This window comes from Arctopsyche grandis, chromosome 5, assembly GCF_051622035.1.
Source record: "Arctopsyche grandis isolate Sample6627 chromosome 5, ASM5162203v2, whole genome shotgun sequence".
In the NCBI taxonomy this organism is placed as follows: domain Eukaryota; kingdom Metazoa; phylum Arthropoda; class Insecta; order Trichoptera; family Hydropsychidae; genus Arctopsyche; species Arctopsyche grandis.
In genome coordinates, this window is record NC_135359.1 from 5,277,278 (window position 1) to 5,295,748 (window position 18,471).

Genomic DNA, 18,471 nt, shown 5'->3' on the forward strand with positions numbered 1-18,471 from the left:
ATGCATGTTAACCTAACCAGCAGCATAGATCAGTGGTTAGCATGAAATGCTTTTAATTGTGTGGTCCCGGGTACAATCCCTGGCGCAACTCTCATCCATCTCACCCCACACATTTTCCTTATTTCGTCTGTGGTCATCTTTTTACTCTTTTGCATTCTTTCGGGTACCATTCTAGCACTTCTTTTGTCCATCTATCGTCCATTTCCATTTCAATCTCTTCACTCTATCCACTATATCCACAACTCTTGTCATACTTCTCATCCATGTATACTGTTTTTCCACGTTATGCCAAGCGAGGGGAATTCATTTGTGAAGGATGATTGAAATTCCATGGAAAATATTCGGACTAGGCTTTCAACACGATTGAAATTTTCCAATGGACTGTTATTAATGCAGTCAAAATTTCAATATTTCTTATTGACTGAAAGGAATAGATGAAAAAAAAATCTCAACAGTAACATTCTGATGACCCATTAGGAAATTTCAGTGACATACTTTTTACCAATAGCCAATTAGAGCGCGTGTTCGCCGACTTGGAGGCCAAATAGTCTTGTTTTAGTACGACTGTGGTAGGAAAAGAACACGGAGGGGTGTCTTCGGCGCTGCTGATTTTATTGAAATACAGTTTTATTGTCTTCACGTCAATCATGTTCGATGATGGTGGTGTGGGTGGGTAGGAGGTAGATATAAAAGTGACGTAAAATGCGGCGAAACCTATCCAATATTTCGCTGATTTACGGCCGAACGCTTTACAATGAGACCGTAAAAATGCCGCTCGATACGCCTATAAATATTGAAAGTGGATGCTTTCCTCCAAATCCCTTACAAACATTGTACACAGCTCGCTGTTGCTGTGGAGCAATTGGATCTCATTTAAAAATGCTTATTATTTGTAGGGAAGCCTCAAAAATACAACTTTTATTTTAATTTAGGGGATCTGCGAAAATAAAGGCATTCTATGTTTGTACATACAGGTACATAGAATGGTCGTCAATTTGGTATTCCATGATTCAATATATTATACTATAGGCTTAACCTACTAATTTTCCTTATTAACCACAAATCATACATAAAATAGCATTAGTACAGTTAGTAATTATAATTTGATATCAATATTTGCTATATCAATATTGATGTTTGCCTAACGTCTGGTAGAGGTCTTTTTTACAAGGATTTTTTTTATTAAAAAATGACGTGTATCTACATACTGTTGTAAATAGAAACGTACAAACACATTTGCCTGGCATTGCTCGGGCGTTATTGTGTGGGAACCTTTCGAAATTGAGCTCCAAAAAGCGTCTACGGTCTAAAACTTTTAAGAGGCTGTTTATTTAAATATTATTATTCCAAAACATGTCTACGTTTGACTTGTATGTAAGTTAGATAGGGTACTATTAGATAGTATATATGTATGTATGTATGTAATAGGGTGTCTAATTTCCTGGACTTGTTCAATTCCCAGGATACGGGACGGAGCATGAAGCGTTCCTGGGATTCCCGGGATACCGAGGAATATATGTAAAAATTGCTTTTTTTAAAATACGTAAAAAATACATATATATTTTTTCATTTCTTAGCATTTCATTTATAAAGTTGAGGCTATTTTAATTTACGTTATTTTTTAGTTTTGTCTTTGATAACTCCTTATTTAATTTTTCATTCATCAAACACACTTGTCTCGTCTTCATCAGAATCTAAAAGACTATCTTCCATTTTGGTGTCGATTGAATTGATATGAAAGTTATTAAGAGCTTTCTTAGTCATATACATATGTTTATTTTAAACATAAAAATGGCGGAAAAAATTAATGCAAAAATAGTAAAAAAAGTTTTTTTACAACTAGGCTTTTCTATGTTTTGTATATAAAAATATAAATTTCGTATAATATTGCAGATCGGTCTCTTCAAAGAGCAGCCAAAATCAGAGAGTTGTAAACAAACTGTCAGACATGAATGTCAACAATGAAGTCTCGGCGTTTGGCCATAAGACAAATATCGAATTATAACATTTTAACATTCAATATATAACCTATTAGTGAATTAAAAATATATATGAGATATAATGAGAGCCTTCTCTCTCCCCCCGTTGTATATCCTCACTTAATTTGCGCGAGCAGGATACAACAGGAACAAGAGGAACAGGCTTTTCCTCCCGTATCCTGCGCGCGCACATTAAACAAGGCTGTATGACAAAAAGAGAGATAATTTCACCGCATGCCACTGATGTATATATATATATATATATATATATATATATATATATATATATATATATATATATATATATATATATTATATGTACATAGTACCATTTACCAAACACCATTTTTTTTTGATCTTTCGACTTAAGATCTTTCGATTTTCGATCTTTGCCTTCCGATATTTGCTTTTTTGATCTTTTGACTTTCGATGCCGTGAGTTAAACCCATACAAAGTCGCTTTCAAAATTATATGTATATTAGATGAACAAAACAGCTATTGATAAAATTATTATTATTATTTTTTTTATTTTTATTTTTTTTTTATTTCATACCAGGAAGGCATTACAGGTAAACCCCAATGCGCCTTCCTGGCCAAATTACAAACAATATAGCATTTTTTTATTATATAAGTCGCTAAATTACGAGACACTGACTTAAACTCGACAATTAACGAGACATCTATGAATTGTACATACATTTTTATTGTAATATTTACATTAATCATACTCAAATAGTGGTGACATAGTGGGTAGGAAGGATTTTTAGCCAATTTTTAATCGGGAATCGTTTCAACAATGAAATCAGAGAAAATTGGCAAACTCTGATAGGAAACGATCAACCAGGAGTCACAAATCCTGGTCTGACCAGCAGCATTACAGAAATTCTTTTCAATCGAGGTCAGCTCAAGGGATCGAACTCGGCGCCTCTCAGTGTTAAGCAGAAGCTTAACGACCGAGCCACGCTGCTGGATATCATATTTAAGATTAGAGGATGCGATATTTGTACGTAAATGTGTGCTAAGACTGGAATGACGGACGTGAAAGTGATTGGTAGGATGAATTCAAGACGATGACAACTTTTATTCTTATATATGTAATATATCAAATGACATAGGACAACCAAGAAAATTGAATATCGTTTGCGAAGTTTTCCACTAAGTGTGGAACCACATTGCGAAAAAAAAAGCGAAACATACAGGTAGGCGCGAGTTGAGCGCCGTTCCTCCATCAGTAGCAGGAAAAAGGGGAATAAAGAGAGCGGCAAATCCTCGTCGGATAAGAGGAGGAGATTGGATAAAAGGTGGTGCTAGGGATGACTGGTACAAATTAGATACAGGATACGAGCGATTTTATCGCAACGGTGGCGTTTGCTCCCGGTACATGTTACGTGTGAATTATGAGAGTGTCGGCGACCATCGCCGCAAATGCTTCTTGGCACACAGGATCAGGGAGGGGCCCTCAATTATTCCCCTTTTTCCAAAGACGAAAAGCAAGATTTATGTGTTTCGGTGTGTGTGTGTGTGTGTGTGTGTGTGTGTGTGTGTGTGTGTGTGTGTGTGTGTGTGTGTGTTCTCCATTTGCGAATGCATTCAATGGGAACGCGCCCGGTCCTACTAAATACGAACCCACCCACCCGCCCTGTTGAGGGAAATCCCACTGAAAGGTTTAGTGATTCAAATCCCTGTATGGATTTAGTTTCGTCAGTGTGTGTGTGTATGTTGCGACTTTCAAGGTAATGTTGTTCATTATAAAATTGAGATAAATGAATTGGCTAATCTGGTTTAAGCTTGACGCGTTCATTCTGTTGTGATCTGGTTGGATTAGTGGATTGTTGTTTTAATGATTCTGTATTAAATTTTGTTTTGTTTTGTAAAATAAATGAAGCCGTATTTTTTATTTAAAACTTGCTGAACCCGGAATACATTGCAATACCAGAATAAGGCATGCAATTCCCGTTCCCATTTGTTGGAAAAACAAAGGCAGCGAACACGTTGGTCGTGACGCGAAAACATTTGAAATTATAGCGTTGCAATGACACCCATTCCCGTTTTTCCCGCTTCCGTTCCCGTTTTTTCCCGCTTTTTTTCACAGTAATCTTCCCCGAAATGCATACAACAAATCCTGAAAGTTTCATCGTAATCGGTTCAGTGGTTTAGAAGCCTATTCGAGACACACACACACAGACATTCATTTTTGTATATACATACATATATAGACTAGCTGAACCCGGCATGCGTTGCAATGCCAGAATAAGGCATAAAATTCCCGTTCCCGTTCCCGTTCCCATTTGTTGGAAAAACGCAGGCAGCGAACATATTTAAAATTGTTCAATTATTTGTTTATTTTACCCTAACAACGCAGGCCGCGACGCGAAAACGTTTGAAATTATTGCGTTGCAATATCACTCATCCCCGTTTTTCCAGTTTCCGTTCCAGTTTTTGGCCGATTTTTATTTCACAGTAAGCTTCCTGCACATGCATACAATAAGTCCTGAAAGTTCCATCTTAATCGATTCAGGAGCCTATTTAGACAGACAGACTGACAAACATTCAATTTTATATACATATATACAGATATTAGTGGTTTTGCCCGGCTTCACTCGGTATTTGTAATAAGCAAAACTTAAACATGGCAAAACAATCTAATAGTAAACATTGATATATTTTTTTTATTAAAATTATTTGAATCGGAAAAAAAAAATTGACTATATCGATATCGTCGTCATAGATACTTTGATTTGTTTTCGATGCTTCCAACAAACCTTTAAAACTTACATACAATGTCTCTTTCGAAATTATCATATGAATCAACTTACGTGGGTTGGATGGAATATATTTCAGCTAGTCAAAATATATAACAACTGAAAAAATACTTTAACAATTGGTACCAGGTCAGATGGAATATATTCCAACTAATCAAAATACATTACAACTGAAAGATACACTTCAACGAAAACATATAAATATAATATATTGGAGTGTCTCACGTATTCCTGAAAATTTAGACGTTTTTCTAGTACTCCAGTTGAGTAGATGTTGCATAGTTTTTTTAAAGATGTAAAATAAAAAAAAATGTAGCCCTACTACATAATGATGCAAAATTATTAAAGCTGGTTTTATATATTAAATAAAAATAATATGCATAGTAAGTTTGTTGATATTTTTAAATAGGCTTTTAAGGTATTTTCTGCCATTATACATTATATAATATATACAGTATTTTCGTCCATTTCGATAAAAATATAGAAAATGTTGTAAAATATACATATTTTATATTGATTACTAGACTAGAATAAACCTAAGGCGTATTATGTACATATATAATGTAAATGTACTTGAATAATAAAAAAAAAACATTTAAAAATCTAAAAATAAAATGAGCTTATTTTTGATGAAAATGAAACCATATGCCAAGAACCGTTTTTTTATTCACATACTACATTTAAATGAATTAAAAAAAGTAATTATGTTTTTGCAGATTCCTTTAATTTTTTTTAAGTCCATATTATAGTTGAATGACTATTTGGTCTGAAGATTAATACGAATGGCTTGAAAATTGACTTGGAAATTCGGTATGTAAACCATTCCGTAAAATAGTGAAACTAAAAGTGGAGGCATTTAAATTTTTACACACTGAATCAATAATTCAACGTTGTATAAAATATATTATCAATGATACGATTCGAATAATTTATTGACTTACAGTTGTATTACGTAAAAGCTTTCCATTAGGAAAATTTCAGAAATAAAATTTACATATGGTACCAATACTTTCCGGCAAATGATAAATATGTCCGTAGAAAATTTATTAAGTACAAATACTTTATCAACTTTATTTCTTTCACGTAAAATTATGACAAATTTTTCATTATTATGTAATATGTATGAATTTTCAAATGGTTTTCATCACAAAGCAATATTTTATATGTAATGTGAAGATAGCAACGAAACTTCGCACGTGAATTTGATAATACTGTGACTATATGGCATTTTTTTTGTATTGTTTCCAGTGGCGTACCACGCAATGTGGCAGTTATTGATGGGACTGAGCTGGATAACTGTCACGCTATCTGATAACTTCTTCACTTCTTCCGTAACGACTTGTCCCACTGAGTGCATCTGCCTTTCTCAATCACAGGTTGTATTCCAATGTTTTATTTATATTTTTTTTATTACAAATATGTACAATATAATACCATAATAATTAAGAAAAAAAGTTAGCCAAAAATAGCATTAAAATTAAATCAGACGAAAATTACAGAGCGAAATTTGCATTTGTACAAAAAATATTGAAAATTTTGATGCCTTGAGCGTTGTTTGTGGTTAATTAAAATTTTAACTAAGAGCATTATTGAGCGTTTGAAATTGAAATTTAGATACGTAATATTTAAAATGTTGTTTATTTTTGTTTTAGTCAAATCTGATTTAAATTTTGTATAAGGTATTACAAATTTTGAATTTAAATATCCATTTACGTGCGTGCAAAATGTAATAATTATAAATCTCATCGAATAAATTTTGCTTGATTAATTGCCCTAGTGTCAATGGTGCTTGTTTGCTTAGGCGGCCGTTTTATTAAATGAAAAATGATTTGTATTTTAATGAGGAAATATTTTTGACCCAATTTTACATGATTTGAAAACAGCTGAAGAGCCTTAAAGACTATATACTTATATAAATATGATATAATTTAGTAGATTAAAAAAAAAAAACTACTATGACCGACAAGTCTCGTTCCCGTTGAATTCAACGGGTGGCTGTGGAAAGGAATTGATACACGAATTAAAATAAAGTCATATATAAATATAGTGTAAGGTAATTTATATGTGCGGGCTCGTATTAATCGTAAAAAGTGAAGCGCTCATTAAACGCTAACCACGTCGAAATGATGAATGAATGTGTGTGTGTGTGTGTGTCTTCGTGGATGTGTTTATGTGTGTACGCTCCCACGCAGTGCATGTGACACTGACCTCACCCGTTTGAACGCAAGTTCTCAATATCAGGAGCACATGTCAGATACTCCACACCACCCCACGTATCCACTACCCCGATTCCCCGTGTCCCCTTGTCTTCTCGGTCGTCACGCCACATCCCTATGCATAATTACATATACTCCTGGTATGTATGGTACTAGTGTTATGCCCGTTGATTTCAACGGGCAGCTTCGGAAAGGAATTGATACACGAATTAAGTAAAGTAATATGTTATATATATATATATATATATATATATATATATATATATATATATATATATATATATATATATATATATATATATATATATATATATATATATATATATATATATATATATATATATATATAATATAGCGTAAAGTAATTTATAGGCGCACGCACGTATTAAGAGGGCTGGTGTCCAGCCCTCTTAATGCGCCGTTCACTCGTTCTAAATGATGAATTAATGTGTATGTGTGTCATTCATCACTCGGCCTGACGTCGTACATGCCTGTCGTCGCTCGGCCTGACGTCACATGACGATCCACACCCCCTCCCCCCACTTTCATGCGTCTCCTCGACCACTTGACTGATTGGCTGTGTGTCCACGGTCTGGCACATACACACATCGACAAGCGCTGTTTGTTTTATTATATGCCAGCAGCACAGCTCGATCGTTAAGCTTCTGTTAACGCCGAGAGGCGCCGGGTTCGATCCCAAGAGCTGACTGGTTGAAAATAATTTTTCTGAGTATATCTGTAGTGCTGTTGGTCAGACCTGGATATTTGTGACTCCTGGTCGATCATTTCTTATCAGAGTTTGCCAGTTTTCTCTAATTTCATTGTTGAAACGGTTCCCGATTAAAAATTGGCTAAAATCCTTCCTACCTACTATGTCACCACTATTTGAGTATGATTAATGTACAATAAAAATTATGTATAACGTATAGATGTCTCGCTAATTTGCGAGTTTTTCAGTGACTCGTAATTCAGCGACTTGTATAATAAAAATGCTGTATTGTTTGTAATTGGTCAGGAAGGTGCATTAGGGTTTATCTGTAAGGCTTTACTGTAATAAAATGTAATAAAACATAAAATAAAATAAATAATTATTTTTTAAATTTTTATGTAAATAAAATATAGCATAGAACTAAGCCTATATATGTAGTTGAACAAAAAATTATTTTTACGGATTTAAGCTGTCAAATATCTGACGATCTGGTAGCAGAGCGTGTAGAAGATATGTACGTAATATTTAATACTGAATATATTGTGAAAAGTATGTCGATTTTTCGTCCACTCGCGTCTGTTTCAATTAACCTTTGGGTTGATGTATAATAAATACGGCAATAATAATTCCATTAGGGCGATTCTTTCATTTATAATTTAGGCGTCGCTGTCAGTCGACCGGAAACAGAAATAGGCAGCCACAACTCCTTCGATCCCCTTGCGAATAAGAGAAAATTTGTAATTTTATTATAAATTTAGTACTGCAATTCTTCACAGAATAGTATTCATTGAATAACGATTAATAAAATATGATTTTTTGCCCATCGAGTAATTGCAATTTTTTTTCAATTAGTCACACTAAATAAATAGCAAACAAATGAATAATCACTATACTCAAATATATATTAGAAATGGTATAAGTATACATAGATTATTTATTTATTAATTTTAAAATTTTGTCTTTGTGACATTATAGAATAGTTCCAAGTCGTTACTATGGCTAAACAAAAAAAATATTTAATAATAAGAAAATAAAACATTAAAAATCAAAATAAACATAAATATTTATTTATTTATTCAACACTCACCACTAGACCAGGAGCGTGGTTTAGTGGTGAGTGTTGTATTCTTTCGTGGAGGGTGTCACGGGTTCGATTCCAACTAGAGTCTCGTTGTTGGCCAGACCTTGGTTTGTCGAGGTCGATCGTTTCTTATCAGAATTTGCCAATTTTTCTTATTTTCATTGAAACGGTTCCTGTAAAATTGACTTTTCTTCTCCAATTTTCTATTGCAAACCTTGAGTTATTGTTATATTTCAGGTTTCGCCAGATTCCTCTCCATAGATGTCTCTGTGGATGTTTATTGAATATAAAAAAAAATCGTATTGTTACATGAAAAATGTTATTGATCGTATTGTATACGATGTTTGTAATGTCTGTCCATAGATGTCAGGTATTGTTTCGATGTATGTAATAATTGTGTATTTAATATACATATGTGTATATAATTTCTTGAGTCTTAATCTGTTTAGCGCACTTGTTGCTTTGGAGCAATCTTTTAAGCGAGTGTGCATGATTTACTTAAAAAAAAAAAAAAAATTACATATTAGCCACAGTAATATTATAGAATACTCTAGCGCATCATTGTGACCAGATATATGTATAGGCATAATAAAAATACTATATACATATTTAAGAAAATAAGCGAGACATCTACATATGTATGTTTAAAATAATATTTTTTTGAAATTATATTCAAATAGTGGTGCAATGGTGGGTAGGATGGATTCTGCCAATTTGATGGAGGAACCGCTTCAAAAATAAAATCAGATACTTTGGCAAACTCTGATAGGAAACGATCGACCTGGAGCCACAAATATCCAAGTCTGACCAGCAGCATTTAAGATTATATTCAGAATTAATTATTTTCAATCGAGGTCAGCTCAAGAGATTGAACCCGGTTACCTCTCGGTGCTTAACACCAAGCAAGCACCGGTCACGCTGCTGGCTAATATAGTATTGACTGAAATATCACATTCCTTGAATGCCTAGATGAAAAAATTGAAAGGGAATGAAATAAGTTATAGGCGGCGCAGTTGGATTGTCACTAAATTTGAACTTAAACCAAGATCTAAAATTGAAAAGACAAGTCTCATTAAAATATCAAATATACAATAATAAAAAATATACTATTTTAATTAATAAATAAATATGTACGACTGAAATTAATGTAACTGTAGAATTCACACTGTCCGTATAAATATGTACACAAATAATGAATACAAATATTCTATGTATAATTAAGGTGATTAGCGAAACAATTATTATTATAGAAACATGTACATACGTGTGTACATATGTATTAGTTGCTTTAAATCCGAGAATTACCTTATATGTAAATGTGACACACAATTAAAATAAATTATGTAAGCTACATTTGCTTTGATATACAGTCTATTTAAGCACATAATTTAAAAATCAGTTGTAAATCTGTAAGTAAACAAACATGTATTCATTCTTTTTGCATTTTTTGGTACGATACATGTCATTTCCTCATTATATTCTACTAGTTTTGTTCCCGTTGATTTCAACGGGTGGTTTCGAAAGGAATTGATACACGAATTAAAATAAAGTTGTGTGTTATATATAAATATAATGTTAAGTGATTTATTGGTACGCCCACGTATTAATAGTAAAATGCTGAGTGCGCGCATTACACGCTCGCCTATTCAACCTGTTCACCCGTTTGAAATGATGAATGAATGTGTGTATGTCTTCGTGGATGCGTGTATATGTGTACGCTCCCACGCAGCGCATCTGACTCTGACGTCACCTGTTCCAAGTCAGGTGCTCAATATCAGGAGCACATGTCAGACGCTCAGGTCCTCACTTCCCCCTACCCCCCTTCTCCGCTACCCCACTTCTCCGCTACCCCACTTCCCCGATATCCCGCTTTCCCATTACCCTGCTTCCTCGCGTTTCCTCCACACGATCGGTCATCACGCCACATCCCAATAGCGGATGCTTAAAATGAACGCATTGCTCAGAATGTATCGTCGTTGCTCTAATTGGTCAAACGTTTGACCACATCACGCTGATTGGTTGTGCACCTCGTTCGCGTGTATTTATTTTATTAAATATCTCTAGTCACAACATATGTATACTCCTAGAATTCTAAAATTTGTTTTTTCGGAATCTTCATACTGGTCGACGTATCCGCCACATACCCACAAACATACTTACATCGCGTCCGTTTTTATATATGTATATTATTTCATTAAAAAAATTCTCACAGCGATTTCAGTGGAATTAATTCGAAAAACAAACACAACTTCGAGTATATACCTAATACATATTTGAAATATATTACTACACTAAATATTGAACGTGGTTCTCAGAATTCCAGGCACTTATTGGTAAGCAATCAGTCTTTAAAACGACGGTGCTTCAATGGCCGTATAATATAGAATACCTATCTGGCTGATTTATGATTCAATTTCACAATTTTAGATAAAGTTTAATATAAAATGATAAAAGCCGGATCTCGATAATGCGAAGCCGCCACGCGGCGAAAATTCAATAAAACGATAGTGTTAGATTAGCGTTTAATTAATTGAAACTGCGATTTCAATACACGCGATGTCGGCCATTTCGAATATAGCCTGCGAATGATCACAATAATTATAATTCTATGCGGAAATACGTCGACACGAATATAATATGATAGTTTTAATTTTATGATGATGCGTGCTTTGCAGGTATAGTTCGCGAACACGCTAATCGCTTACTAAACCAAAGTTTCCAAATTGGATAATCTGTGAGCATTTGAGGGGTCTAAGGGGATGGATATTGAAGAAAAAAGCAGATGTTATAAGCTCAGCCTTACGGGGGAGAGGAGGCTCTAGGACCTCACCCGGATTCCTTTTCAATTTCCTGTTCCAGGTTCTTTATTATATTTCAGTTCTGGATTCTTTTTTCATTTCCTGTTTCGGATTCCTTTTTCAGTTCCGGATTCCGATACCTTACTCAGTTCCGGATCCGGATTCCTGTTTGAGTTCCGGATCCTGATTCCTTTTTCAGTTCCGGATCAGGATTATTTTTTCAGCTTCGGTTCCTTTATATATACAAAAAACTATTCGTTGAGTGTGTAATTTCTGATTGGCTGTCATTAAATTTTTTTTTCGATTCAAATAAATTTAATAAAAAAAGAAATGAATGACATGTTTAAGCGGTTTATATTATAAATACCGAGCGGAGCTGGGTAAAACCACTAAAAATAAATTAATTGTAATATAAATTATATAATGTAATAATATGTAAATATGGCAAAATAATAAATAAATATATATGTAATTGTGTATATAAGAATATTCAGAAAAAGAATTCAGATGCGGCGCATGTTTATATTTCGTAATTGTAAAATTTATTAAGTAATTTCTTGAGTATTTGAAATTTAAAATTACATAAATATTTTGGTGAAATTTAAAAATTGCAATCTTGACTACCCTTACAATTCAAATGTTATTTTAAATAGATAGTTTGGTATGCTGTGGTTGAAACTGAAACTTAACTCATAATATTTAATCACTGAAAATTATTAATATATTATATTATATATAACGTCAAGTTAAATATTTTCGTTGTCATATTGACAATTTTTACGAGTGCCTTGTAATTTTCTTTCCCACAATATTAGGTTTTGTTCGTGGGGGGGGTATTTTCGTATGAAAGTTTTCGCATTGAGACGTTGATCGAATATTAGATGGGAAACGTGTCTAACTCGCGTATGTACATACATACATATTATTCGACTAATATGAAATAAGTTTACATTTATAAGGTCTCGAAGGAATAAAAATGAAATTAGGTTCGATTAAATTGTGCGTTCTCATGAGAATGTTTTACTTTAAGAAGAAAAATTTTACGTGAATAAAAAAGCGTGTTTTCATAATTAATTTTTTAATATAGTTCGTCGTGAAATCCCGCGAGGATCATCTGTGCAGAACTTTGTTGTTGAAGCAAAATATTAATTTCGTCTTACGCTCAAGGTTAATTAATGTTATGTTATTAATAATAGTGAGGTGAAAATATGTTTCTCAACTCAAAGTTAAAGTTACAAAGATATCAAGATGTCATAAATGAAAGTAAATTGGAAAAGTACATATTTTGGAGAGTTATTAAAGAATTATAAAGCAGCAAATAAAACGTCTGAAAGTATGATTTTTTTTTTTAATATTCATGTTTTTTATGTATTTAAATCAATCATATAAAAGCGAATACAAATTACTGGAATAGTTACTTATAGTTTCACAATAATTGGTTTCAATATCAATTTGGTTTAGGATATTTATAAAGTTTGTGCCAATGATGAAAAATTATAAACTGTATTCAGTAATAATTATTAATTGGTATTTTCCGATAAAGCCGGCTATTTCTAGGTTTCGCTGGGCGTTAATCTTTCCAAAACAAGTCTATGGTCTAAGTTAGGGTACTGTGAGATGTTGATGAATGGATTATTCCCCACAAGTGGATTACCCACACGAGAATTGCCTGTGTTTTTCCATAGTTTTTATCATGTTTTTTGCAAATTGGTTTTATTTTTGAAAGCTGTTTATTAGCTTCCCTTTGTTGGTTCAGTGAAATTTCTGCCCGTTGAAAATTGGTCCCATTTCCACTCTTTAAATCGCTTTGATATTTTACCGAAATACGGGGGGATAGTTAACATTGAAGTAAGCTAGTGTCTCCAACATGAAACTAGAGCAGTTTAATCATTAACGAACTCATTAAAATTTAGATCGGAATCTTGTGTCAGATCGAAGCGATGACAGCCAGCAATCCAAACGCGACTTTCTACCGCCCCTTTGCAACTCACAGACTTAAAACTTAATCAGTGGTAAAAGTGGCAATATCTGTCTGAATAATACTCGTGTGGGTAATCTTATCGAAAATAATCATATATGCAGTTCTTCAAAGTAATCGTTTGCACAGTACTAGAAGGCATACTATATTTATTTCATCGAACATGTACTCTCGTCTTTACAGATCGCTTCAAAGCGACGAGTGTACTTATACAAATACAATACAATCAATATACATGAGCATTTATACAAATGCGAATTCATATAAGCATCCACAGTGACATCTATGGAGGAATATTTGCCGCATTTTTATAATCAAATTGGCGAACCTCAAGACGCTGAATATCTTGAGATAAGCAAGAGAGATAGGCCCGGACCATACCGAGCAAATTGTCGGCCGACTAGTCGCGCCACAAGAAAGAATGCATGTAAATGTGAGCGACCAAGAAGTCTGGTTGCCTTCAACCAAGTCGCTCGCAAGTCGCTCACAAGTCACTCGGTGTGGCCCGGGTCATAGGGAAGGGATGACAATTTTACAGGAACCGCTTCAATGAAAATCACAAAAATTGGCAAACTCTGATGAGAAACGATCTACCTGGAGTCACAAACCAAGGTCTGGCCTGCAGCGGGACTCTAGTAGGACTTGAACCCGTGACTATTCTACTCTAAAGCATTATATGCATAATATTAATCCACGCCGCTGGTTATATGTTATTAAAGCTTTATTTGAGTATAGATTCTGAGTGCTCTTGTGAAATTTTATAAGAGGATTGGCATAAATGCTCTTCATGCTTGGTTGTCAACCAACCTTTTGCCTCTTAATGTCTCCAAGTGTATTGTAATATATTACGCCAGATCTAGATCTATCCCCAATCGTACATTTCCTTATCTTGCTGGTAACTCTGTACTGAACTGGGTTGATTCTACTGTTTATCTTTAGTAGGACTCGAAACCGTGATCACTTTGCTCAAAAATATAATATGCTAACCACTAGTCCACGCCGCTAGTATGTTATTGAACCATAGCAAAATGTCCAAATACGGCCAAGATATGTTTTTAAAACTAAGATTTCAGTTAATTATTTAATGATTTTATGTCTTTGTACTGAATACATGCTCATTTTGTAGGTTTTATGCAACACTGGTGGTCTGATCGAGATACCATTGCGCTCGCTGCCCACAACTGTGGAGCACTTGTCGCTGACCAGGAACAACTTCCACACCATCAGAAGTGATGCTTTCAATGGCCTGAAGCTGCTCAGGAAGATATCCCTAGACGGCAACAACATATCGACAATCAAACCCTTTGCATTCCGCGGTCTACCAAGACTCAAGGAGCTCTCCATCCAGCACACACCACTGACAACAGTCAACCAGTTCGCTTTTGCCGGTCTTCAAAACCTATCGTCGATATTTCTCGGCCACAACAAGATAGTCCAGATCGAAGGGTATGCTTTCGCTGGCACCAACTATCTCAAAGCCATTATGCTCAACAATAATCCAATCCAGAAGATCATGACGAACGCATTCTCAGGTTTGACGAACGTGGAGCATCTCGGCTTCCCCTCTGGAATCAGGTCGATAGAACCGGACGCTTTCTCCGGTTTGGACATGGTCGGTTCTATTAAGCTTGCTTTCATGGACTTGCCTTCTCTGAGGCCGTACACCTTTAGAGGGATGTCCCACGTTCATATCCTGTCGCTGCAGGAGTCTGATCTTGGGATTATCAGGATAGCGGCTTTTGATGGGTTGTCTTACGTGGAAAATTTGAATATATTGAACAATAAAATAGACGCTGTTCAAGAGTTGAATATCGGGTATAATAATAGTGTGCGCGTGTTGAGGTTACACGGGAATCATTTGCTGGAAGTGCCAGGTCCTGGAGTGGTCACCATTGAAGGTGTTGATGTGTTGAGTGTCAAAGGGAATCATTTTCCCTGCGACTGCAGAGTGCATTCGTTGATTGAAGGACCTTTGGGAAATGCATCGACGGGTGATTTCTTGACTACTAATTTTTGCATATCACCTTTAGAGGTGCACGGCCATGCTTTGGCTGACGTCAATATTGATGAAATTGGCAGGTGTCACGAGCACGTGACCAAAGGTAATTTGGACTCGTCTAAAAATGGCGTCTCGAATGCAGCAGCCATAGTGAGATGTATATTCGTGCACCTGTTGGTTATATACAGTGCTTTTTTTTCAATTTTACTGAGACGCTTGTGACAAGAACATTAAAGTCGGCCTAAAGTCTCATTCATCTAATGTTTCATGTTTTTTTGAAAAATATCGCAAATGGTGTATTTAAAGCTTTTTTTTAAATAAAAAAAAAATCAATCGTCAATATCAATATGTGCCAATTTTAAATAAATCATTTAATCAATGTGTTACCTATGTAAAATTTAAAAATAGTAAATTTTTATGTATAATAATAATAATAATAATAATAAAATATTGTGTGGAAAAGAAGACTGTCGGTATTTGTAAATAATCTTGTATACGAAAAATATACTGATGATGCTGTTTTATGTTTTTAATAAATTGTTTATGTTTGATAATTTCATTGTAAACGAATATTTTATGTTTAATTAAAGTTACATATTTTTTAAAATATTGTATAACAATACATATCTTTTTTCATTATCAATTAAAATAATATATGAATTGTTTATCAAAAAAAAAATATATATACATATATGTATGTATGTGGAAGAGTAGTCGTATTATCACAGTGAAAAATCATAATATTTATTTAAATTTTGGCAAATACCGATATTTGTTACGTTACATAAATGTTGTCTATTATTATGTTGGAATTTGTATAAAATATCTGCTGTTTAGTAATAAGCTAATAATCAAATTGATTTATCGATGTATAATAATTTAATTTAATTTATTTGATGTTAGTCAGAATTCGTATTTCAATATGTCAGATTATGAAAAAAAAAAAAGATAAATTATTTAATAATTAAAAATGCATTTAGAGCAATGTCTAATATTATACATATACATACCTACCAATCCTATAAATCTCGCTTTGATGAATATTTTATGTGTGTGTAATTTTTCATTAAAATCATGAATATTTATATGCTACATTTTGTTTGTTTTTTTTATGCGAAAAAAAAGAAAACGAAGGACACAATTGTAAAATAATTATGTCGATGTAAATAATAGGAATTGTAAAAAAAATGTTCATTAAAGTATTTATTATTATATTGAAAAATCGTTTTGTATAAATGTTGTATTAAAAAATAATTAAATATCAATTGGGGTGTTAGGTTAATATGTTGAATTAAAATACAAGTTGACAAAGTATTATATGTCTGTTTTATTATCCATTATACAAGATACGTTTTCCGGCGGGAATTTTAAAAGATAATTATTTTCGCGGTAAGTATTATATATGTATAATGTTTTTATTTCAGACGAGAGAAAATTAAATTTGAATTATGCACGCGGAAATTCCAAACGCGTGTACTTATACAATTGCTCGTGTACATAATATACCGAGTTTCCATTATATTTTATGTTTATAGTTGAATATGCCATTTTCAACTATAAACATAAAATTCCATTACGATATTGAATTATCCATATCCCATACACATCTACATACATATTAAATTGAATGAGAAAATTTCTAGAGTGAATTGATTTATAACACATACATACGTATATAAATTCTACGTAGCAAATGGATTAAAAATATGTAAATGTATATACATATTGTATTTTGTTGCAGATACAAACAGCATTCATTACTAGTAGTAAAACTTTCGCAAAAAGTTTTCATGCATTGCATGAAATTCGTTTTGATAATAATTACAGTGTACGAGGAAAGTTTCGAAGTAATAAAGTTTGAGAAGCAATGTTTATTTTAGTGCTGGGAACGACTCGAATAATTATGACAGCGTATACGATCATTTGAAATGGATACAAAACATGCAAATTTGATGAGAGTACCGATAAAAATCTATATTAAAAATATAATTATTGAAACGTACCCATTTTAAATCATAATCATTTAAAAATTTTCATTACAGTATCTACAATAAATATTTCACTTATTTTTTTAATGGAAACTCGATTTCAATCGTTCCATGTACATTTGTACTGCTAAATGATTTATAGGTACTATAAAATATGCTCACGAAATGAAATAACATGATAAAGGTCCGTTCCAATCTTGTTGTGTTCATTTTATCTTACAATCACTTTAGGTTGATTTTATTTTACATTCATTCAACTTCAAACACTTTTTAATGCTTTAATGTTAAACGAATTTGGTATCCAGGAAGAGATGAATCTGATTATCAAGCAAAGGAAGAAACAACTATGTATGTAAGTCAGATTAAATAGAGAAGTACTGAAAATTTTTAAATGCTTTTTATTATTACTAAATTATGTGTGTTCACAATACATTTTATATCCATTTTAATAGCTAGTGATCTACTGATCTATTTCTATTTTACAATTTTAATTTAATTTTGTTAGTAATCATAGTATTATATTATTCTAATGGTAATGTACGGCATAATAGGAAAAAGAGCTCAAAAACCTATTTAAAATTCTTATAAATGGCCATAATACATCTAATACATAATATTAATTAAAGACTCTCTAAATTCGATGACCTAAAGCAGATTGTGTTTAGGTAATCTGTGTTTATACCTGAAGGGTATATATGTACATACATATATAGACATTTTGTTGCAATCGCGGAGAATCTTCACAAGTGTGTGAGTATGGTTATTAAAGATGATATTTTTATTTTGCCTCAAACTATGCAAATTATCAAAATAGTATAGTTGATTAAATCAAAAAAATTCATTGATGTTTACCGGTATCCGAAACTAAAACGTACTACATTTTTTGACTTAATAATTACACTGTTCGACAAATGACGACTTTTTTTTTGGTTCAGAGACGAGATATAACTTTTTTTATACA

General features: G+C 33.1%; 1 protein-coding gene across 1 annotated transcript in view; it reads left to right on the top strand.

Moving 5' to 3' along the window:
• The window catches only part of LOC143911942 (uncharacterized), a 34,349-nt gene extending 18,512 nt beyond the window's left edge, over window positions 1–15,837 (top strand). Inside the window, exons 2-3 of the mRNA XM_077431041.1 lie at window positions 5,990–6,117; window positions 14,650–15,837. Of these exons, the coding sequence (XP_077287167.1) occupies window positions 6,004–6,117; window positions 14,650–15,744 (1,209 nt within the window). The 5' untranslated portion in view covers window positions 5,990–6,003 and the 3' untranslated portion in view covers window positions 15,745–15,837. The remainder of the gene's footprint in view (window positions 1–5,989; window positions 6,118–14,649) is intronic.
• The last annotated feature ends 2,634 nt before the right edge of the window (window positions 15,838–18,471 follow it).